The sequence below is a fragment of the Anopheles gambiae genome, chromosome 3 (genome assembly GCF_943734735.2).
Source record: "Anopheles gambiae chromosome 3, idAnoGambNW_F1_1, whole genome shotgun sequence".
In the NCBI taxonomy this organism is placed as follows: Eukaryota; Metazoa; Arthropoda; class Insecta; order Diptera; family Culicidae; genus Anopheles; species Anopheles gambiae.
In genome coordinates, this window is record NC_064602.1 from 49,921,957 (window position 1) to 49,948,382 (window position 26,426).

Here is a 26,426-nt window from a genome sequence, read left to right on the forward strand (position 1 = left end):
TTAGAGTAGTACTCAAAGTATACTCGGTGATGATCTAATGCTCTAACTTGTTTCAGCTCGCTCAGTGTTATTGACCCTCTAGGGAAATGTAGGAGATACAGGGTGTGCGGGCTAAATTTGACACCTGGCCTTTAGGATTATATCTCACGGTTGAGTTGACGTATAGAAATGATTGAAATGTCATTCGATTGCTAAAAGTTGTGCGAACAAGTGTAAAAAATGTCTAGCTCCGTAAATATGTGGAACCCGTCCAAATTGTACAAGCGCGTAAAGTGTGTTATGATGGTTCGTGTCGGCCATACGAATGCCGAAATTCGGAAGGCGGCGATGTGTTCGCTGAACACCGTAAAAACAATATGGTGGCCAATGGGCGGCCGTACGTTTGGCAGCAGGATTCTGCACACTTACGTTTCAGCTAAATTTTTCGTCAAAATGGCCCACAACAACATTATTTGCGAAACAATGAGGAACTACAAACTGAAAAGCTTGGAAACTCCAGGTTTAAACTTTTACGCAAGAAACATTTTCGAAACATTGGCACAAACTTTGGATTTCTAAGAAAAATGTTTATATGCTTAGAGTGGAACCCATCCTAACGAGTACCCCTTATAACGAGTTTTTTTTTTGCATAACGAGCAAATCTATTTGTTCTAAAAATAAATCTGAAATAAGCAAATCTCGTATAAAGAGCAATCAAAATGTTCAGGATACATTTTTTGGAAGCAGATCTGAAATCAAGATCAAGATCGGTTAACATTGAGCATTTCCTAGATTTTGATTTTTGCACAGGCAAATGAGAGCTTTGATACGTATGTTTCTTCGCTTCTTTAGATCTACTTGTTCTTGAAGGCGAGATATTGCCCTGCCAATAGGGCGCTCTTACTCGTGCTCTGTGGATTGAATGGTGCCTTCTATTTTACATATATCATATCTTAATACAAAATGGATTTTCAGATAAATTGATTTTATTTATCACAATATATTTATTTATTTATTTATAGGGCCGGTCTGGTGGTACAGTTGTCAACTCGTACGACGTAACAACATGCCCGTCATGGGTTCAAGTCCCGAATAGACCGTGCCCCCATACGTAGGACTGACCATCCTGCTATGGTAACAATAATTCAAAGAAAGCCAAAGCTCACTTCACTACTGGGTACAAGGTAGGCCTTGACCGACAACGGTTGTTGTGCCAAAATAAGAAGAATTAGATATTTATTTATGTTCATATATGTATACATATTAAAAGCGAAACACGTTAATTTACACGATCATATCTATATCAGTATTTAATGGTTAATTCAAACGAAGGGTTTCATGACAAATATCTTCTGCTTGACATTTTAAAATAACGGTTATGTTGGCTTACGATCGAACACTCTCTTGTCGATAACAATGCCGATTCTCTCTCTCTCTCTCTCTCTCTCTCTCTCTCTCTCTCTCTTTCTCTGTGTGTCTTTTCCACTGGATCTCTGTATAAAATAATATATTTATTATTGTGTTAGCTAATACGTAAAAAGCAAAAATAAATATATTAAACGCTATTATTTAGAATGAGTTATACCTAACACAAAGAAAAAGGTCACTCGACAGAGGAATAGTTAATGTGAAGTACCAGGCACCTCCATGTAATATTTATTCAAGTACTGGGAGCCTCCATTAATCATCATGGAACATTATTTCACATACATTCATGAAGAATCAATATGATATCTACTTCAGCTTTTAGAAATAAAAAAAAGGCGTTCAACTACTGTAAGTGTATTTTATTCTTCTTGATTATCATAGCAGTCCTACTTATGGGAGCACGGTCCATTCGGGGCTTGAATCCATGACGGGCATGTTGTTAAGTCGTATGACTACTGTACCACGAGACCAGCGCAAGAGTATCTAAATTTAAAAATTCGAATATTGGAAATGGTTTGAACGGTTTATCACCCAAATCAAATGTGAACGATTGGCTTGCCGGAAATTGCAATCGCCAGCCTTCTGAACGGCTATGTATCGTGAGTGTGGCTGGTGGTGCGTCTATTCTACACGCAATGTTCCTACTGAAACGTGTGTAGTGATACTATCCGGCGCTATTTAACTAACGTAAACGTGTCGTCCTTTCGGTGCACTACTTTCCTCAAAAAGCATGTTTCAGAAAACGTATCAGAAGTTCAAATTACCACTTGCAATAGCATGCTGACTGGTTTGATTGGCGATGCCATGTCCGATGAGAAATGGAACTCGTCTATCATGTACCATGCACCGGAAGTAGTGTGTTTCGATTCTGCAACCGATTGGAGTAGAAGGCGATTCTGCTAGGGTAATGAAGGTTGCTGTCAACATTTGAAATCAACAAGGAATTTCCAAACAGATAATAATCGATAAATAGTTGCGTACATACGCTTTAGAAAAAGGAAATTTTCGTTGTTTTGCGAATAAGTTTAGGGTATTGTTTATAATCTTTTATTTAGTTTGATACTACATTCCAAAAATAATGATATTAAACACATGTATCTTATATGTATGTATAATGTGTGTATAAGTTTGAGGGGGTTTAATAGGTATAAATGCTGAGCTTATAGTGCTACGTGAAGTAAGTTAGGCTAATAATTAGATTTTAAATAGCAATTAAAAGTGTACGATGATAGCTGCGGGAAGGAGTGTGGTGGAATGCACCCACTTTCTGACCGTATGCTGCTAGGGATTATACTGCAAACGGTGTGGATTAATGTAGTTTCTGACACAGTCACCTTTACTTCCGGTGCTGAAATGCCGAAGGGAAATGAGAAGATGTGTTATTTAGCCGCAGTTTCTCGGTGTAAACGAAAGACAGACCATATGAGGCGAGTGCAAAACGATCGGCTCCAGAAAAAGTGGGGTTACACTACAACAAGGTAACTTACTATGCAAGGGGCATGTACAACACAGGCTGCATGCGTACGTTGCGTTTAGCTTAAGCACCGATGAAGATGAGGATACGGGTAACCACCAGTTATGGTCCTGTAGTGTCACATTGGCCACATCATCGCAGGAAGCGCTCGGGCATAATAAAATAATAAACAGTATCGCTCACATGCAGGACGATTTCGTCTGTTTCAGCCCATGGCGAAAGGTACACGATTCCCTAAAGTGTTGTACACTAGACGACCGACCACATTCCGATGATGGCTGGTGGCAAATGGTCACTATTAATCCAGCAAGGATAGAGGTAGTCAGTGTGTCATTTAGTGAAGCAAAAAACTGTAAACTGAGTGGAGGTATTGTTTCAGCCATACGGAGCAGAGGCAATTAAATATAAGATGAGTTTAGCAAAGCTGGAAAGCTAAGACAATTCGTAGAAAGCGTTTATCTGCCATCTGAGGTGTACATGTATGTGATTGGATATCTTGCACGAATCGTTCATGGAGATAATTGTAGATAGCTTTTTATTTATTAACTCCACTTGAAAGTGGTTACAGTTTCACAACAATTGAGTGAAAGCTATATGAATAGTTTAGGAATTCTTATCTCATGATTTGGTTCGATCATATTGGAAGCATAAATGTGAATGTCAAGAGTTTGAATGAATTTTTCTGCTTCCCATGCTATTTACTTCGAGGAATTGCTAGCGACTGGCCATGACAAGGTAATTATTTACTTCTAAAAGATAGGAATGGATAATTTACCTTTATTGTGAGAGTTGGTTCTGGTGATAGAAAAGATTGAAATGAAATATATATATGGCACCCGGAGGGACAGTTCTATCTCATTTATAGAGTGCCGTGGGGTGTATGCTGCAACGAACTTGAGATTATATTTGGTGAACTTCGTTTGACTTTTCCGATTTGTAAAGGGACAATCGCCAAAGGAATTGTATAAAAATAAAACGTTACCATAATAAGTAACATATTTTTAGTCCATTATTAGGCGGTTGTGGGAGGGGAGGGGGGGATGAGGGAGTGCCGAATACAACAAGGCTGTTTGAGATAAATTTCGACTCCGATCGCCCTCTCGTAGCAAGCACTTACTGCGAGGTTGGGAGTGCATACAAGTATATTCAGTTTGTACTTTCTGAAATAATATAAACGTGTTTAAATAAGTAAGTCTATACGAGTTTTATTAGGTTCAAATTGTATATATTAAGATAAAATGACAATAAATTAGGAAGGTACTATTCATATATACGTTATTAATATGTTAATTTATTTCTATACTGAATGTTTTTATATGATGGGTTTAGAGTGGTATAAAATTACTTTGTTCATTAGCTAAACATGTTTTATAAAGATTTCTGATGATCTGCTGGAAATAAATGAAAATATGAAGAAAGAATGTTTTTGGCTAAAGTAAAAAATCAATAAAACTTCCGTTGCAACTTAACCTTAGGCGCGCTTGAACGCCAAACATGCTTTGCTTTTTACGATAACAAAACTACATTGTATGGTATACGCTTGTAACAGAAGACATTTTACTGCTCTATATGTAATAAAAAGTAGGTGGGATGAAATACGTAATAAAGATGGGATGGTTTAACATGAAAAATGTATTTATTTTTCATAATAAATATGCTTAACACACAAATCGCATTTTTTGCTCTAAATCAAAATTCACATCTGCGGTTAAACTTTAGGCACGTTAGTATGAGAGTTTGTCAACGCATCTAAATAGCATAGCATATAAATAGCATAAAAATGTAAAAGAAGCATAGCCAAATCTTATTATAATACTGCAATTATTATCTTACGAGGAAAGTTCGCTTTCGACCTTGCGTGAACGTGAAATTTAACTTTAACCAGTTGTTAATTTAACAGCTCCTGTGTTATTGAACTTGATTTTTTTGTTTATTCTGCAAATGCATGATTATGCAAATGACATAATTAAACATTTATCAGAATATGACTTATCGCACATTCAAAGAAATGATAATAAATTCTCCAGCTATCTACATCATAAAACATAATCAAATAATGATTTAAATGCATTTCCTTTAGCATTTCCTCTCCACTCACGATCATTTTTTCGCCGTGAACAAACGGGAAATCACAAGTAAAGCAATTAATTTATTATTTTATTATTTCAATATGTGTTATAGGCTAAATAGTAAAGTAATTGAATATCTTTTCTTTTGGTGTATGATAAGCCATATTCCGACCAGAACCAGCCATATGATAAGCCAGAACCGATATAGCAAAAACCCCAAAATTTCATGTTCAATTTCACTGAAGCTGTATCCCGGGCTTAACGAATGAGAAAAAATCCCAGCATAATCAGAAATAATCGATTAGCAACAGTTAGGAAATTGCGATACTATAACTTATTGTAGGCAAATAGTTAAGGTCTCGGAAAATGTAGTAAAAAGTTCACATTTTTATATAGAAATTGGTTAGTTTATGTATAACTACTCCAATGGTTAAAGTCTAGATCCTTTGAGCCAGTGGCCGGTAAATTACGGTTTACGAACTACGTGTGGCCCATGTGGATTTACAAAAAATGTCATCATACTACTAATGAAAAATATCATCTAAGCGAGAAAATATTAGTAGTTTACTACACTTCTTTGCCACTCTTAAACATCCATTTTCTTAAAATAAAGTACCTAATCATCGATAGCTTTGGCCTTTCCTTTAATAATAGTCCGAAAATTATAATTTCCATTGTTTGCATTTGCTCTTTCCAAGCTTCAGACATATGAAAAAACAGTTTGAAACTGTCAGGGTCAAGGATGATAAGTTTTTTTTACATGTTTTGATGCAAAAGAAAAATTGTATGAGAATTAATGTAAAATTAGTGCTTTTTTGCATTTTGCTAGAGTAGATGCAGGAACGATTATCGTAGGAAGCATCAAGAGGTTTAAAAGTAGTATGAAGAGCAGAATAGAAATGAATCAGCAGCAACTTGCTAATTACAAATTAGAATGTGATATCTAAAAAAATTAAATTAAATTGAATAAAAAAAAATGGCTTAAAAAACTCTTCACCTGATTTATGATACAGGATTTTGAGCTTAAAATTTACGGGGCATTGTAATGGTAAAATGGTTATCTTAAATGTCATCATTTGAAAGGACTCGTTCCAGCGCCGAACAGGTTGTTATTTGTATCCGCTAGGTAATATTTTATTTGTTTATAAATATATTTACATACACATCATCATTGTAAGTTTTGTCTTTTCACGGTCGGTTGGAGATGCATTAAAAATATGTAGTACACTGCTTTATTAATATGCTTCAGCTAAGTTGTCACAGAATGCATTCATGAATGCTACCATTAATGTTATGTGTAAATACTGCTAAAATATCGCATTGTATACGATTAGGATTGGCTTGTGGATGAATCGTAACAGCAGCGCATGGTTTAGAGTGCAGAATATTTTTGTTTCCATCGCTTCTAACGCGTCTTTCCGTAACGAGTGTACGTGTATGATAACGCACGCATGTTCATTCAACTTTTGCATTAACCATACAATTTCATGAAGCAAAATAGCTCGCAAAAACTGAAGTTCGCTCTTTGTTGCTTTATGTCCTGTTGCTGTGGGATGTTTATATGTGCAATTATCTAACGTTTTCTTGAACGTAACCTGTTACTTGTATCTCGGTGTTATAGACAGGCGCTCGCGAACAAACTTTTACCGTAAGAGCCGTAAGGTAATCATCCGTTAAAGGTGGTTGTTTTATGCAGTTTTGTTTGTGTATGCTCTGCTGTGTTTCTTTTTTTCTATGTTGGCTGGGGAGGGTAATGAAATCTGTTGGAACTCTGTTGCTTTTTCGCTGAGAAAAAAGAATAAAGTTCCAACAGATTAGCATTTACAATTGTTCACAAATGGAAAGAGGAGTAAAGACAATCTGTCTGCTTGTAACAATCTTTGCCAGAACGATTTAACAGCGCTAGTTATTTGTCTGCTGTAGCCAACGCCATTGTTAAGGTATACTTGCTATTAGTAATATGTAATTGTTCGATGAAAATGTGCTATTCTGCTCTGGTGTGTTGTGCGACGATCGCGGCGCAAGGATCGTCCGGGTCGTCTCGATCGAAATAAATGCTTTAGATCATGATAAAACAAACAACAACCGTCCAGACGCATTCTTGGTGTATTGCAGACAACAGTGTATTCTTTTAATAAGGAGTCTGGTATAAACAGTCCATAACAGTAGTAAAAGGTTTCGTGTCGCATACGTTGCTTCTTTTTTTCATGCTGAAGTACGTTTATTAGGAGAGTTCCGGTATGAGCGTGTGCAAATGATGACGACTGGATGGGGTTTCAGGTAGTTACCGTGCATGTTTACTTGTCATCAGCGTTGGTGTTTTCACTTTCCTCCACATCTAGCGCTTTGTCCTGGGAAGGATGTGGCATTTACAGTGATTTCATTAGTTTTGGGAAGCCGGAAAGCGATGTCCGAGGAAGCATAAATGATTTTTTCTAAAGAAAATCATGAATTACGTACACAAATGTATACACACATGCATGACCAACGAGATGTTGGTAGAAAGAAAATAGCTCCTGCTCTTTTTCCTTCATATGATGTATTTATGAGATACTACATATATATCATGTTCACTTAAACTTTAGTTTTAGGTTGAGCACGATGAATTTGAATCGTTGTATTTATGTCAGCACGTTTGCATATAAATTAAACCTTCTTCCCTTTAGCATCACTGCACCAAATCAGAAATGAGTGTGTATTTTTTATAAATAAAACCAAAGCTAAAATCATACAGACAGCTGGGTATAAGATATTCCTCACTATGCGCACAAGAAACATGAGACTTTTAGGTGCTATTCGTTTTGAATTAGAAATCTATCTTTACACCCGTCGCTTTTGAATTCGATTGTTAAATGAGAAAACGAGCTAGAACTTCTAACGAAATGGTCAACATGCGGGACATACCTCCGAGGAGTCTTTCGCTAGTGCTGGATCGGAACGGCCCCATCGAAGCCTCTGTGTTGGCGCACGTTTTTCACTTGCCTCATTGGCCTGCTGTGCTTGCTGACCAGTAGTAAGCTGATGTTCATTGTACATGGCCCAGGATGGATCGGTTCTGCCGAAGCGTAGTCTGAGCTGCGGTGCCCGTATCGTCTTTTGCTGCATAACGTCGTCCTGCTGGAACTGGGGGATGAAATGGAAATGGTTTTGTGTGTTATAAATGTTGATAGTGGCCGTTCCTATCCTATTATTCGATTGGTTGAATTTAAATCGCACCTGATTGACCAGATTGCCGAACAGGTTCGAACGGCCCCATCGCAGTCTTTGGGATGGCGCTCGCTTTTCAAAGTTTTCTTCGAGCAAAGCATTTTCGTTAAATGATGTCCAGAGCGGGTCGTTTCTACCGAACCTCAAGCGTAGCTGCGGTGCACGGATTGCTTTTTGGTCGATCAGCTCATCCTCCTAGGCGTTGGCGATGCAAATCGTTGTTAGTGAGTAATAAAGAAACCAATAACGATGATGGGCCCCGTTTGCTTACCTCTGGGCGTAACGGTACGCTCGGGTCACTTCGCCTTCCAAACCGTAGCCTCAGCGAAGGAGATCGAACCGCTTTTCTTTTAATTTGGTGATCGGCATATGATACCGGTGCTGCGTATTCCCTTTGCAAAAGATATTCGTACAAATCTTTGATGGCTCCTGTAATGAAACGGTTTGTGTAATGTGCATGTAACGTCAGAAAGCCAATTTGAATGGTAGTTCCTTATCATGCAAGATGAAATTATCATCCTGCGACGAAATGGTTCCTGCCATTGTTTGTCGAATCAACAAAACAATTCCCAACAATTGGAAATGCTATCTGTATCGCTAGCAAACGGCAATTTGGTCACAGTTCACCTGTACAGAGAAAAGTTTGCAAAGATGACAACAATATCGTTCAGATTATGCTCTTTTTGTTTCTCTTTCTCTCTCTCTCTCTCTACACTTGTTGAAAAGCGTGTGTATGACTTTGGAGCGGACGAAATCCATTTGGTGTTTATTTGCAAATCTAACCGTATTTCCCACCCAATAGCTTGACTATTTGACGCCAGCTTGAGGGTAGCATCGCTCAAGGGTGGACCGAAGTGCGCGGCAGAAGATGTAAATACTTAACTTGGGTGACACCGTAAAGTTTGGGGTTAAATTCGCGCAACATTTGTAATTCAAAGACGGTGCAAAAGTCAAACAAAAAGATCCTTTCTTCCGCCCTTGGCTCGGGATCCGGCCTGATTCCATTTCACTCGCGGCAACCTGAGACAACGTTCCCCGTCCGTACGCGGGGTATCATGGCAGTGAGTGGTGGATCGTTGCCACCTTGCCGCTTCATTCCGGCTCTCACGTGCTCCATCATTTCATGCGGTCACTGTTGGGTATGGGGTTGTGATGCCGTTCCATCCCTTGCGGCATCGTAAACGATGCAAGGAAGGAGTTAAAATCTGGAAGCAACAAACTCCAACCCTGGTGGTTGGTACCAAAGGTAGCAGGAAAGTAGCAGATGGTGAATGAGGTGGGAGGGGGGGGAGGGTGGACCTTAAAGACCTAATCTGCTTTTCGCCTTCTCGAGTTTGAAGTTGCCGTTAGCAAATGGTTTCGACACCGTTGTCCGTGCGAATGAGAAAGGGGTGTTTGACGTGTTCGCTTCGATGATTGGCAGTATTTTTTTTTACGGTTTATGACTCATAAATGGCGGGTACAAGGAAATGTTTCCCCTTGTTGTTGTCCGGTTACCAAAAAATGCTTTAATCTTGATGAAATAAAAATTGTCATTGTTTTCTTACCGTCTGACGGATGCAGTGACTCCGACATCAAGCTTCCTACCGCGAGGACTAACAGCAATGTGAACGTGGTCAGATTTATTCGATACATGGTCTGTGAATGAAGAGAGACAGAAAACAAAACAAAAATTATAAAAATAAAATGCCTTATTGTGTGCTTTCGAAGCGCTTTAATACAGGTTAGAAATTGCTCAATTTGCAAGCTGGGAAGCACTAAAAAAAATATGGAATCAAAAATATTAGGCATCAAATGCCCGGGAATGAGGATTAATGTCGATCTCCAAAGGTGAACCATTATATTGTCACCTTGCTGTAACGGTTGCCGTTTGTTTTAGACGAAACCCATTTCAACCTCCACTTAAGCTGTAAAGAAGGAGCAATAAGAAGGAGCAAAGCGTCTTTCGGAACAAATCGTCCAGGTATAAAGAATGGATAAAAAACTGCATTGCATTCGTGTTCCTTGTCATAAGACGTAGAATCGTTGCCCATTAAACGTTTAGGAGAGCTGAATTGTTTTGTCGATGTTTTTACGCAGGTTGCAACGATCTACTTGTAAAGATGGTGCAATATCCGGCACATCCTACACAGTAACGATGGGCTGAGGAGGGCTGCGGAACAATGCGGAACCGGCAAAGTTATGTACACCGGGTTGAGGATTTGTTTTCCTTCCCAGCTGTGATGCTAGTGCAATCATCATTTGTAGCATTTTTCGCGGACGGCACGTATCCGTCGTTAACAAAAGGCATTCGTCGCGCGAATGATAGAGCAGTAGATTACACGGTATTTTGTACTTTTTAGAATTGCTCCGCAAGCAAGTCGACACTGTTTGTGCCATTGTTTAGTGTTTGTGTTGCGGATGTTGCTGTGTATATGTGTATTTTTATTAGTAACATTTTGCGCCAATCTGGTCGATCAATTGTTTCTTTCGGGCTTCTTCGCGTTTTAGCGATCTAGCCGACACTATACATGCTGAACACGAACACGAATCGCTCTGATATGGCAAAATATACGCACACCCACACACAGTAATACACACTTGGCCAATTGAAAGCAGTGCAAGGACGGACCAGGGGGAAAAGGAAAACAGTTAAACATGCTTTTAGGTCGATCCGGGTGGATATAAAATCAACAGGTATCTTTCTTCTGTCATCGTTTTCCGGAGAGCTCCCGGGAAAGTTGGCCATCTCCTTTCGTACGGTGTACCTTGCCTACGATGTACCTGCTCTCGCCTATCACCTGAATGCAGCAGAGCGTCACATTCTTTGCCATCGGGCTGGCTGGATCAGGCGCGCATATGGACATCAGGCGCAACCTTAGTCCCCGATAACATCAGTATCAGGAATGTGGAAATGATGTAAAATCAATAAAATATTAATAACCCCTAGCGTGCATTAAATGCTATGCCAAACAACCTGAACTGTTTTGGCGACTGGTATAGAAGATGTTTGTTATCGTTTTTAATTTATGCCTGTTTAAACTGTTGCAGTTCAGTTTTAAAGTGATAATGTTTTTACTAGGCAGCACTTGAATTTCAAGTTGCTTTAGGATTGTCTCAATAAATTATTTGTAAATAATTTAATTTTAATTTAATAATTTATATTTGTTGTTGAGTAAATTGTAAAATTCAACTGAATTTCGAAATAAATTTTCGTAATAATATATTACAAACGGTGTAGCCATACAAGAGACCAGATAGACACATTTTCAATTTGTGTATTACATATTTTTCTTCTACTATTTGGCGAAACATACAGGGCTTTAATTCGCAATGGGCCTGTTGTTAGCAAATGTTACTGGAGGACTGCACCACAGGATCGGTACCAATATTGTGTACTTTTGGTAATTTAAAATAAATACTTAATGTACTTACTGCTTGTGCAAAAAAGCCTCCTTTTTTGTTTTTTAAAAAGATGTATACAAGTTTCATCATTTGATTATCTTGATGGTTAAGGAACTCGTTAAAGTGAAATAAAATCAATTCAAAAACAATATCGGCTACCACCACCGTGGATGCAATCGTGCAAGCAAATTGTTAAATTATCGTTCACACCGTCGATGATTCATTCGTTTGGACGCTAGCTAGATGTATATTGGCAATGTAGAGCTGTAGCAAGGCAAGGGAGCTGATGTTATTTCATAAACTTTGATCAAGCTCCCGCAGCGTCCGGGTTGAGCTAACGAAGATGAAAGAAAAAGTTATGTGTAAAATGTGTGTCTGTCTGCCCGTGCCGAAGAAGGCAAAGGTAGCATGACTACAGTGCATGCGGCGAAAATTGAATTGATCATAACTAGCTTTGCCCGCGCTCGCCCACCATGCATGACTCGCTTATATTTCAAACGCATTGTTGTGGATAAGTTGTTAAGCGCAAATTTTCATTTAAGCAAGCGAATCTGTCATGTGATATTGCTGAAGCACAATGTTCTCATGCGGGGAAAGAGTACATTGCACTGAACAAACCACATAGCCAAATACACTTGGTTGGTTCGGTGCAACATAGCGTTTGAGCTATCATTAGTCAGTTTTCCATTAGAAAGAAAAACTCCGCCTAGCACTGAGCTAAATGGTGCTACTCATCATGGTAATGAAGATACGCAGAGGAATGCACAATTATGAACAGGGTAGAAGGTTATTTATTGTATGCTCACGTTACATTACGGTAAATGCTGACTGTGTTTTTTACCGAAACTCTATCTAGGGGCGAACCACAGTTAGCATTTACTTAAAAAGCTAGTGATTTCTTAAAGGAAATTGGCCTGTGATTTTTTATTTATGCAAGAATTGCAAATTAAAGAATGAGTGTCAATAATATAGTTCGAAAAGTGCATTTGCATGCGTTTGTATTCTGCGAAGAATCCTAAATTAAAAACTGAATCTGCGATATCCAATAGAATTTGCTCGTAATAATTATAGTCTTTCTCCTAGTTACGAAAATAATACGATCCAGGGACATTTGTGTAGCTCGGATTTTCGTGTAAGTAGAATATTGAGTCCTATTTAGGCCAAAATATGGATGTTAAATAGTTATATTTAATTAAATCAAGTACTTTTATGCACAATATAACCTATTTTATACTATTCGTGTAGAAAATTTGGTTATTTCTGTATAATGAGCGATTTAAAACTTTGAGGAGAATTGTAATTTATCTTGAACTTGACAATCATTAGAAAAATTTGTATGGATTCGAACTATGAACAGTCAAACTAAAAAATTCATGTACCTCGACAAAAACATGTATGAAAAATTTTCAATCCAAAAGAAACTATGTGGTTTTATTCAGTCGAATTGTTTTTAATTATTTTTTCTTTACTGTGCGATGAACGTTCATGCTATGATTTGTAATTAAAAAATTATCAAAATTTAGCTTATAAAAGCATTTTATAGAAACTATCGACAATGTGCCGGATCAAACAATCCCGATAAATTGTAGTCGTCGAATTAATATAAAAAGATGGAATTTAAGATGATGGATAAAGATGAGTTAATTTGACTACAGATTATTTTTTGTTAGAAAATCTAATCAGTTTTTTACAACGTTAAGAAAGGGAAAAGTATATTTTGAATGTTTGTTAGCTTAACTCTGATTTTTCCCTTCGAATAATATATCGCCCATTTAGACATTCATATGAATAAATGTATTAGTGAGTCCATCCAATGAACTAGAATCTGGATATAAAGCCACAGATTACTAATAAAAAATAGAAAACGCACGTCATTTGCATTTCCTGAAAGATTAACGTTCGAGCTATCAATATTGTTTTTTTTTTCTTACATGAGGTAAAACTGTTATGATTTTATTATGTTACAGTGTGTTATCTATAAAATGCACGTGCTACGTGCAATAAAGCTCTTGAGAGTGAGGTAAAGTGTTATACAATGATGAGCAGCAATAAAAATGCTAACCGCATATCGTGAGATGTGAGTAAACTTAAACTACATCATTATAAATGTATAACTAAGGGTAGATAAGCATATGTTATATCCATTATCGATTTAACTGGTATTGTATAGATTAGATACATGTGAAGTAGAAAATAATGTATCATCATAAAAGAAGTAGAACATTCAAAAAGTTTGAATAAAATGTAGTACATGAATGCATGAGTAATGCTTATTTTTAAAACCAATTAAAGATTGTTATCTCTTTTACAGGATTTATTGTTGAGATACATCGTTTAAGGTCACACGATGCGTAGAGTATAATAACGATGAGGGCAATTTAATTGAATACACTTTTATGTTTATTCAATGTGCGTAATATAAATCATTGCGAATCGTACGACGAGTGTGTTGCATGGGTCTAATTTCAGTTAGATGCGTATACTGAGAAAAATACCCATCAATAAACAGGATGTAAGATCAATCAATCTTCTAAACAATTATTACGTGTGACAGGATACTAATCAGAGGATACGTGAAACAACAACACTCACATTATCTCTCGCATCTAGCACGTTGCGATATCAATAAGAGAGCATAGCAAAACTTCCACAAACCCAACCGCATCGCATGGAACTTTGTTTATGTATTCATAATTTGTAGCTTAGTATGTAAAATAATCTAGTTTTTTTGGCCAACTAATTCTGCATAACAATTATAAGCGTTATGTTTGTAAAGATTTTACAATAAACTACTGTTTTTAATAAATAATCATCAACAACCATCAGTTTCTGCGCAAAGTTATATAAATTTGAAAATGTTCATAACACATTACATTCGCACCTTCGCCGTATTTCATTCACTCAATACCCTCCATATAATCGACATGCAAATAGAACAAATCAATTGAAAACGAGAAGTAATCCTTTCCTTTCAGAGTTATTTTACTCTCCTCCAGTAAGAATAACAGCATTTGTGTAATCAGTGAAAAAGTCTATCGAAAAGCAAAGGAAGATTTGTTAATACGACACATACATAGACACATGCACACACACACACACATATGTACGGTATTATTCAATTCATGGCAAAAGTTCGGAGGAGAAAAGTTGTTCTTTTCTTGGCGCGACTCGGCACCCTCGGGTAAAGCATAAAATCCTAGTAAGCAATCATCCGAGTTAAGCGGATCGGTTTGAAAGAAAGTCTATCAACTTACAAAGTGATTATCACTTGGCGCTTGTACTAGATATCAATTTAAATGTAAAATTAGCGAGGTGTGGCTTCTCGATTAAATGGGTAAAAGGACGCATCTACAGATCAGATGCGATGTGTGCTCTGTGTTGGTATTCGGTGTTTGAAAGTTGAAGCGAAAGCTTGGCGTAACAATACGTATAAGTTGTTTTGCAAGGGAAAACTAATATAAAGTTGAAGTACTACGCGTAAAATGTAATGCAACTGTACGTGTGAAACTTGCGTTCAAATGTGCTGATATAACATACTTGATAGTCCTATGTGTAATCTTGTTCACTTGGGAGAAGTTGTTGCCGAAGCGTGCTTTATCATGTGGTGTGTGCGTTAGGAGGCTTACCGTAAGGTGATAAATATCCACTGAAAGTCGTTCAATAAGCACAGCGAGTATGTTGGCTGCTTAAAAATCATACCTGTGAATGTTGACTCAACTACATGTGTACGGTGGTTGCCTTGCTAATGCAAAGAATAATGTGGCCTATAAAAGTAGGCAAAAGCTAAAAGGTAGCATGTTGCAGTTCACCAATAAAATGGCTATGAAAGCATAGAAAGCTGCCACTGTGGTGGTTTCTCATTATGCAATTAGTCTAAAAACAAACGAACAATGCTATGCTTAATGGATGCAATGGTAGTCGCATATGTGTAGTAACCATGCCCATCGATGCAAAGCAGTGAGATAGTGGATGGTTCTAATTGGAAAGTAGAAATCATGATTTATAAAAAAAATGAAGTGTTTATTAACACGTCCGTTTTTGTTTAACTTATTATACAATTACAGAAATTTGTTTTGTAAAAATCATGAGTTTGTACCAATCTTCTAGGTGGTGTATTTTCTGTCTTGATAAACTTCTGTCTATTGTCTATTTATAATATAAATAAATTTATTGAGATGACCATAATTCTTGTAATTCTAATTCTACCAACATAGTCGAATATTCTCAACGTTAACATACCCCACAGTTCAGTAAAATACAAAGCTAAAATAGCATGTAAATACCATGACTAGCATGGAAACAGGAAATGCGATGTGTATCATACATCCGTATTTTATGCAGACTTTAATTTATCCGATTTGTATTAAATTGAATAAAAATTCTGCTTACGAATACACGGAAGCAGCTTTTATTAATTTTATTTAGTAACAAACATGGAAGGATAAAACATATAATGTAAGCTTGCTCTGTGACAAGTACACTGGCCTTACGTACTGGCTCTAAGCAACATTTTCGTACCGTGGTCGTTTTTAATGCGTACGTAACGGATACTATACAGTGGAATACCAAAAAGCGAAAAAAGAAAGAAAATTAATGGACTGCAAAATTCAATGAAACTAAACAAACAGCAAACCAAACTGGCCATATGTGGCTGGGTACTCGTCTCAATTTGTTTCACCACTTCGCACCTGTTTCCGTTCTGCGGGGAGAGGGGCTGCACAGCTTAAACTAAGGTCGTAGCAAAATGGAACCCAGTGTACGTAGCCATAGCACTTGTTGACTAGCGACCTGTAGCTAGCTAGAACGTAGCCGTGCGCCCATTCATTTAAGTCCCACAGCGAATACCGCGGTCCGTGGTGTAAAACGCGAAAAAATCGATTTTGGAACGAGTTGGCTCTAAAGTTATCATTTTCTATTCGTTTTACGATACAACCCCCGATGGTGCGTGAGGAAACAAACCTTACCTTGCTTTAGAAGGCTATCATTGACCTTCCAGTGGTTGTCGTGGTATAGTACAATGGCAAAAGGCTACCGTTTAAACGGAAACGGGACAGTAGACGGTCTCGCAGTAGGTTTGTAAAAATCAACAATTTCGGAAAAATAAGCTTACCGACTCCATAAATTATGAATCGTTGTTCAAACAAAACAAATGTTTGAATTTGGTATCATCGTGAGAGTAATCGCATCGCGTGTTGTTTCCCGTCGTCGGCGTCGGCGTTTTTACTGGTACAAGCTTTTAGAAGCGGCACCCAGGCTGGTGGTAGAGTTCGGTGGGAAGCAGAATGTTCGCCCTAGATGTTTCACTGGTAAAGGGACATCGGGCACTAACCGGGACACATTTGCAACGCACTACGACAAATACGCCTCGGGCAACCAAAAGTGAAGGTACAACGGCAAACAACCATGTTACTACACATGTTTAGCAAAAAGGATTATTTTTTCTCCTTTTGACACTGTAAAGGGTTTTAGTCACCCACGAGAATAATATTGGGGGTACTGTATTTTTGGTGAAAACAGGAGTCAGTTGCGATAAATTACACTTGCTATAACATACACTTAAACAATGGTTTAGTTAGTAAGCCATATGCGATAATGAAGAACGTTCAATAGTTCATCGTCCGTCGAAATGAATTATTGAATTGCATAATTTTCAAAAAAAAAAATTCTTTTGCATGTGAAGTAGGTTTTTGATGAAAACAGTTTTCCTACTCAAGTTTAAAACCCCATGATGGATAAATATGTTACAGTCAGCTAAGCCAAGAACAGTTTCAGTTAACGAGGAAAAATGAAATTATTGAACCCCTGTGTTGGGGTAAGAGGTGGGACTTATCATCATCATCATCATCAACCCACTATTTACCGAATTCGAATCGTCATTTTAAAACTAGATAATTATCTCAGAAATACATTACTACTACTACAATTGCATAATTTTAATTATGAATAAAATATTGTATGATCTAATAAAAGTATCACACGATGAAACTCTTTAAAAACTAACTACATCATTTATACTAGAGCAAACCACATTGAATCGCATACAACAAAACACATGAATACAGTAGCTATCTTTTAACTAAAAAGATTTTCAAAAAAAAAAAATATATATATATATATATATATATATATATATATATATATATATATATATATATATATATATATAAATGTTTATATATATATATATATATATATATATATATATATATATATATATATATATATATATATATATATATATATATATATATATATATATATATATATATATATATATATATATATATATATATATATATATATATATATATATATATATATATATATATATATATATATATATATATATATATATATATATGAAATCCGGCTATTGAAAATCATTAAGATATTTAAAATGAAATTTTTCTAATTGATATTATTGTGCCCAGAATTAAATGCTTCATTTCATTTGCTTAAAGACTAACATACATAAAAATGGATTACCAATTTTCTTCAAAAATGTTGGACGAAAGCGTTTGCATGCAGTGCTTTCTCTTTCTATACCCGCTTTCTATACATGAAGCGGGTGAAATAGCAAACTTGTAGAACTTTACATATGTAGAATTTGACCGACGGGTATTGCATGTTAGGTAAAATTGTAGCAGATTAATAATCCAAATACAGTGAGACATTCAGCTGTTCAGCGATATCTAATGTTCAGCACATGCTCTAAAGGCAAGAATGTGGTATGCTACTTTATGCAATGCATTTTGACGTTCCTCATCTCGTCGTGAGATGTTTAACTTTGCAGCAGATTTGCGCGCTTTTCGGTGTAAGGTTTGCACCACGCAAGAGGTAATGCAATTCACACCTTCCGCAGCTGGTTGCACAAGGTTACAGCTTATTTCGGATCTCCATTTGTGGGAGATGCGATGTGTTGCATCTCATCTTATCTCTCCATCAAACAGTCAGTCACTCTAGTCAGACACGGTAGCCTTTGCTACATCAACACTTGAGCGCCTGTCAACATTCCGGCGCTGTACCGTACGCCGAGTCCTCGGCACAGGACAATGAACATTCTTTTACTGCAATTGTGTCTCCCCATTGTTAAGAAATAGACCCTTTTTACAACAATAGTCGTGCTGCAAAACTGTGCCGGGGTACGGTGAGGTAGGTTTCATAATAAGCAGAAACCGTGCACTATAAGCGTATAATTTTATCTTTACGCTCGACCTGTAAGAGAACACCCTCTTCGTGTATTGCCAAGTGTGGCAACGTCTCATGTTTCTTCAAAGTTGGCTAAAGCTTGGTCGGGGGTTGCTTTGAAATGCGTCTTATATTATTAACTGCGCTTTGTAAAGTTAAGATGTCATGGAGATAGCGAGTTAGATTTGTGGAGAATCAACCATGAACTGCTCAATTACTAATTTTCTTATGTACTACGAACTATATCCGAAACCAGGAAAGAGAATCAATGTAACACACAGAAAAACTCGACTAGATGTGATTTGATGTTCCAAAGAATGGAAACTTTGTTTTATTTTTTTTGTGCTTGTAAAACACTGCATGCATTTAAATTTAGCCGGTAATTCCTCTTATTATGGGTAATAAATATTCAAATAATTGTGATAGCATCCTCAACGGATGGGCCATTGTGCCGTACTGGGTCGATCACGACCAGCACTCAAGGGACAAATGAATGATAGAAAAATTGTATGTTTTTTTTTGTTGTTGTTGTTGGTATTGCTTTGCAACATTACATTCCAACTCTACCGGCCAGAAAGTATCCGGCAACACTCAACAATTTCCCCCAGTTTACACGAATCATTCGACAGTTTTGCTTGCGCAGGTGTTGGTTTCTCTTTCCTTCCTTCCAGCCGCGCTATGCTGCTGGTAACGTTAAACACATTCCATGGTGCAAGATATAGTCACCTGCAGCAAAAGGAAATAGCGCTGCCGTCGTTAGCGAGTGAAAAGGGAAACAATTTAATTATTTAAATAATTTATTCAACAAACTCCTCCATCCGACCAGCCGAAGCTGGACAGGTGGATGTGTGTTTTTGTGCGGGATAGATGGAGAATACACCGTGAATGAAATATAACCATTCCTCATCGGTGCATTGGATTTTGAATTTTATGTACACTCTGGATGGGCAACAGTGTTGGGGTTGGGTTGGATTGTGCATGAAAGTTTATTTTTGTAAATAAAATAAATTCCCACGCTTCCAACCGTGGTAGTGCACTTTGTCCGGATGGAGTAGGTATCGCAGGCAAGCAGCATTCTGACAAGGCAAAAGTCCAAATGCGATTGCATTGATGTATCTTTGCCCAAGCCCCGAAGAAGCTAATTTGCGAGGACAGCATACAACAGCCTGACAATGTAAGAAGTTTTCGTTATGAAATAGGTACCACTTGCGAACTTATTTGTCCGTAATCCACTGAATCATGGTCGGTAGATATATCAATTTAAAGCGGTTAATGTTGCGAAGGATTGTGTAAAAGAATGTGGCTTACATAAAAAAACACTGCCACATCATGAACTCGTTATCCCGTTTTGGATACATAGAGGTAAGAATAAGATTAGTTATTTTTGCAAGTTGCTTTCTCCGTGGTCTGTTTTTTTTTTTTTTTTTTGCAAAACACAAGAAGAGTGATAGGCAGGTACTTTTTTTATTCTTCTCGTTGTTGTAATCGGATGGTGTATTGCAAAGGCAGCAAAAACACTGTACCCACACAACCTGCTGAAAAAAACGTTATGGTTTAATGGTTTACAAAATGGTGTATCATTGCACGTTTTCACAATTCATTATCACTTCATTATACGATAAGGGAATAGGAAACTGTTATTGTACAGCAAAAAGTGAGCACCGAGTGAGCAGACAGTGTGGAGCATGTGAATGTGATGAAAAATCATGGAACATAAATCATGAACAGTCAGTAACGTACCCGCGAGGCGGAAATAAAGTTCGGCTGACGCACATGAAACACACACACACACCAAAGGAGCGTGCATTTCGTACAGGGAAATAAAAACATCTCTCAATTTTTAGCAGGCGTGAAGCTTAAACGCAGGCAATTAAGGGAGAATTGAAAGGAAACCAAAACTGATGCAACATAACGTCTGATAAATGGCGTGAATAAGAGCGGTAGAAAGTTGTGGGTGTTGGATAGCAATGAATTAAGCGTGCTAATCGCTGCCATCCAACTCGTTAAATTGTAAACTGATACTTATCACGATTCCCGGCGCTGTTCAGTGCGTTCGATAAGCGATCCGATATGCACACTAGCATTAATGAGGCCAGTTAGCTTTTTTTTAGCCATTTACACTATTATTGAATGTAGTGGAATGGGAATTGCAATCTGTAGTCAATTTAGATCCAAACAGCACTATCCGTTCGCCACCTTTAGTTTTAAGGGTTGCTCGCCCTGCAAAGCCTGAACACACGGGTCAATCTAATATTCTCAGATAATTTAGCATCAAAGCCAAAAGGGCAATCGCCATCAGGTGTAACCTTTGAATGATATTATAATAATTAATGAAGCAACCGTACAGGCAGCTCAATACCGTCACACGAAATGTATAAAATATTTGTAAGGCTCATTTGCTATACATGTTGATCCATTGATTTATACACCGGTCACCAGACCCCACAAAACTTAACACATACATCGAACAGTCCCATTTGTTCGATGTGTTCGGAGAAAGTAGGTAGGATGAAAGGGCTACGAGCTCGACAATGACGTCCATTGAGGATTTCCTCGAGAGTAATGTTAATAAAACTTTAAACTTGTTTCATCATAACTTACTGCCGAACGGCCATAGTCAATGCCGAAAGATTTCGATTGTCAACAATTGACGCGATCGATGGTGGTGGAATAAATTATAACTGTAACACGTGGTGAATAGTTACCTGTAGCAAATGTAACGATTATTGAATTTGAATACAGAGGGCAGAAGGGTGTCGATAAATTTCAGTGTCATTAAATAATGACAGTGAATAAATGATTCCGGTAGGAAAAGACGAAAGTTCATGGTACAGTTAATTGTATGCTCATCGTTATTGTAGACGAGAATAAAAAGTTTGATCATATTATTTGTATCATCAAATCAGTGCTAGTTTGCTAACAGAAGCTCATAAAAATATAAAAAAGTGCATTTTTCTAGTAAATGTGTAGTCTTCTACACTTATCTTAATAGATAATAAAAACTGAAGTATGGTGAGTAGAGCTAGTGACTGTGAGTGTCTTTTATAATTGTACCAACAACGACTCATGACTAACGATAAGTTTATATTTTTCTTCTAAAGTTGAATAGATACCATTGAATTAAAAGATGGTGTTTTAGATTAAAACAACCAAGAACTCGTTAAAATATTGCTATTACAAATATCAAAAGTGCACATTTATGTGATTAAGTTCTAGCATTGTAATTTTTTTCAGAAGGAACGTATTGTACATTTGTGCACAGTGTACAATTATTTGGAATTAGCGTTGAAGCAAAATCAATAATAAATACTTTAAGACTAGGAATCTTTTTTTCATTTTATTGTTTAAAATTATTATTTCATGAAAATATTTTATGTTTTATTGTATTGTGTGCAATTTCTTAAGAATTTTGATTCAAGATTATAGATTATAGAGATTATAGATTATAGATAATTATTCAAGAATTCTGATAAATTAAATGATGGTCTGTTGAAGTTGTTTGTTATTTTATATGAAATTCTTCTTCAATTATTGATTAAACTATTCATGAAGGGCACGAGAGTACCTTCTAGTGAGATAGTTATACTATATTCATGCTCTGTAAAAATAAGTAAGGTTTATCAGCAAAAGAAAACATTTTGGAATGCTTGTGAAGTTAATCAGAACCTTTGAAGTATGCTTTCATTACGATGAGTAATGGTAAACGATCATTTTTAAGTAGGGATTTAGTTTGAGTTTCTCGTTCCCTGGCGGTTAACCAGCCATACACTAATTTATAGTCTAAAAGCCAAAATTAATTGGTTCATTGAAACACCTTAAGTCTACTTTTTGGTTAGTTAGCAGTGAAGCGATGAATGCTTCCGATACTTCATCAACAAAAGTACGGTGCGTCTCATTGTTTAGGTGATGTGTATCACCGTATGTTAAGTGAAAACTAGCATTGTCCCAAATCCGGCATACCCACTTCAGTTCAAAAACCCTTAGCAGCGGCACAGCGGCACGTTTCCAGTCGCGAGTATAATGAATTCCTGTCAGATTTGATTTAAAGCAATTATCGTTCATGTCAACGGATTGATGGGACATGTTTTATCTCGCCCCAGTTTTTCCCTATTTGTGCGGGCCTATAGGTGAGTGCGTTTCTGTGTCACCATAGAGAAGCCCGAAACGCTTTTTGGGGTAAAATAAAATACATCATGGTATTTATTTAAAAAAACACATACACACACATACACTCTTCTGAACGCTTACAGTTCACATCAATACAACAGGATAATGTGAATGTTTCGTGTTCTATCTTCAACTAGCATCGGGAGTGTGGGATGCCATCAAAAAATCATTATTTTTTATGAAGTTCAGCAAAAATGTGTGTCAACCAAGCAATCTAGCACCTGTTACACCAATTAAACTCAACACCTCAGTTGTTCAATACACTTCTGCGTATCCGTGGATGGAGAGGCTTTGAAGGCAGTTATTCCTTTCGTTTTTGTTACACAGTTTGTTATAACGTTTGTGATTCACCGTGGTGGATGAAAATTGATAAAAGGTATTTCTTTAGAAACTGAAAACTTTTTTGAATCGAATTTGATGATTGTGATACATTTATTTTCAGATGGAAAGTCAGATTTTCAAATGAACGATATATGCTTCTTCTTTGACGCAATGATCGTCTCGGTCATACTGCTTTATACAAGTTTTCTTATATTTAAATGTAATGTACCACGTAATCTGAAAGACAGTCCTAAAGTTTGGATGGGAATCCATCCCAGGCGGGCCTATAGCAGCCGACAATTATATTGAATAGACCACCAGGGCCCATCTCCAATAATGTACTAAAAATATTGAATTTTTGAAAGATTGGATTGTATGAACCAGAAGTAAATAAGTTTTTTTATTGAATATAGATATAAAAGCCAAATCGTTTTCATTGAACATTTAGGTTAGAAATAACGAAATAAAAAGGATTTTTTAAAGTACAACGAGCAACAAAAATCCTCTCACTTATACTACGCGATATTGAATAGTTACAACTTTAAGAAACAAATACCATCGAAGATGTGTATAGAACATTTTAAAAAAAGCGTTCAATGGATGAATTGATGTTAACGTAATTTAACAGTTCCAGCCACGTGTACGCATTATGCTGGAACCGAATAGTGTGAGGAATGAAAATATCGACAGTTGATTTTGAAAACATTCCTTGCAGACGTTTCATGTAATAACAGCTACACGAGTAAAAACTGTACTGCTTCTCTGCAGCTGCTTTAATTTGCTTTTCTATTTTATTACGAGAACTATTGCCACCATTGTGTATGGTGCTGTTCTGATGATTTAGCACCGTAGCTTGTACGGTTGTGATGAAGTTCTTTTTCATCGAAAGACGTGGTGTAAATTTGTAATAAAATTGATTACGTGATATTTGAAAACTTGATAAGTTAAGTACAATGATTTTGAAGCCTTATTTGCACTTATCAACGGTTTTGTGAATTCCACCTAATATTTTAAATATAGATTCAACCACAATAGTATGACATTATTGTTGGATGAAAAACTGCGAAAAAAATTGTACACAAATGAATACTACTTTATAGTACACAGTTTATATCACACTTCATAATATAATATTTGCAGATGTAAAATTTGATGCATCAAATTAGCTCACCAGTACACACCGTTGCTTGACAATCGCTCTAAATATTAGTAACTTTTCTATATCAACAAAAATGCGAGATAAACAATGTTTTGCACAGGTTGAGTCACTACCACATGCCGCACTTCATATGCAACCAAACGTATTGAAGAACACCGAGTTGAAGATCAAGAGCAGCAACTGTTGTTAACACTTTCATGCACCACAGGTATTTCCCGCACAACAGGTCACCAGAATCAACAGTTGATCCGTGTTGTTCCGCCGCACTTCGGGAACTTTATGTCCTTACAAGCAGTGGTACACACGTATTTATAAACCGAACGCATCCGCAGATCCTTGCTACAGGACGCATTCCTTGATACAGTTCTACACATTTGCTTACTGTACCGTCAGGATGTACCGTTCAAATGATGCGAATGGTGTGCTTTCCATCGCTGATACTGTTTACCGTGCTACATGATGACTCTAAGTGTGACATCCACAATGTGGTTGATAATAAAAAACTATGACGTCACTCGAACCACGTTTCAGTAACAGTAGGAAAACAATTGAATCTTTTCGAATAAAGAGTGGAGTGAATAATATAGCAAAACTTGTCGGTGCAATGAATTGTTAATCATTTCAAACAATAATGTATGCATAAATCATTGATATAGATTTTTTATCAACTTGAACTATACTGTACGCCCAAACCGTTTATCCTATATAAAAAACATGTACTGGTTTGCTAAATAAAAACATTATAAAAAGACTTGAAAATGTAGCAAAACAAGATATTCTATAAATTTGTTATAAAAATTTAGGAAATCGTCCATAACAAAGGTACCACCCTGTTTTTGTCTAGAATTGTACAAAATCTACTGTTATAAATTCAGAGTGATTAAAAACCACGTGGGTTTGCACGTTGGATGTAGCATTAATGATGTATTATTCACTTGTTGCTGTGGAAGATGTATCACGCAACATTCTAACGTTTCATCGTCTACGCCAGATATGTCAAACCTACGTGCAAGACAAAAAACACGCTCACGTTAAATTTAAGTTCTCTTCCATTCCCCACTCTAGTATTCATATATTATATTATATTTTCGATATATATTTTCGTAAAGCGATATATAAATACAGTATTACTTTTTATCATTTATAAGATGTATTAGAATTTTATTTAATTTCTTTCATCACATCAGTTGGACAAGCCTGTTATGTACAGTATTATGTAGTTGCAACAATTGATTCTAGCTTTTACATTTGATGTTTGTTACAGTTTTGAATGAGAATGAGGCTTTGGTGTGAAAGTATGTTTTTTTACTCTTTTTAAACTAAAAATTATGATGCTAAATACCCTTGCATATTGCTAGCTTGCACTAGTATTTCCGTATTTTTCTATTGAAATCTAATGATACAGAGTAACCTAGCTAGTGTACTGTGTGAGCAATATGCAAGGGTCAACATTTCGTTTATCATGCAAAACTCATTAAAATGATATCCAATACTTCGTATGATGCAAGCAGCTAATAGATTCATTGTGGAAATGATTGGTAGGACTTGGTAAACCAAACAAACAGCCGATAATTTCCATTACCGTGGAAACGTATTGTAGAGTAAGAATATTGATTTGATTGTTTAGGTTTAGGTCTATGGTGTTTGATTCGTTTAATGCTAAGAAAAAATTGTAAATTGAAAATTTACACAATTTTTTACAGTTCTTAAAGGATGAATGAAAGCTTTTCGCAGATTATATCTGTTATATTTTATGTCTGTAGATATGTCTGTTGATTTTGGGCATATCATATGCCACATGATGAATGCTTATAATCTGTAGCATTTTCTCTCGTACAAGAGACACGAGTATTTGACACTTAACTTTTATCATGTTGATCAAAATGAAAGTTTATTTTTAATTAATTATCGATAATTGTTATACCCATATTTATAAAAATTCCTTATCGTTCTTTTACTTCAAAGTATATCTTGTAAGCATAATATTAATACAATCTTGAAATATGTTTTAGTTTACATACACTTTAGTCTTTTTTAGACTCCTCAATTA

General features: G+C 36.5%; 1 protein-coding gene across 2 annotated transcripts; it reads right to left on the bottom strand.

Annotated features, from left to right (window-relative positions):
- Positions 1–6,056: 6,056 nt before the first annotated feature.
- On the bottom strand, positions 6,057–24,757 carry LOC133393392 (short neuropeptide F). Of its 2 annotated transcripts, none has more exons than XM_061658229.1 (6): positions 24,399–24,757; positions 9,705–9,795; positions 8,429–8,586; positions 8,167–8,352; positions 7,855–8,073; positions 6,057–7,301 (listed from the first exon to the last, which is right to left on the bottom strand). In XM_061658229.1, exons 2-6 carry the CDS (start codon positions 9,790–9,792, stop codon positions 7,248–7,250), a joined length of 705 nt encoding a protein of 234 aa, XP_061514213.1. In that variant the 5' UTR covers positions 9,793–9,795; positions 24,399–24,757; the 3' UTR covers positions 6,057–7,247. The 2 variants fall into 2 exon arrangements, with proteins under 2 accessions (XP_061514213.1, XP_061514212.1); XM_061658228.1 differs by having other exon boundaries at positions 24,389–24,757.
- Positions 24,758–26,426: the final 1,669 nt, after the last annotated feature.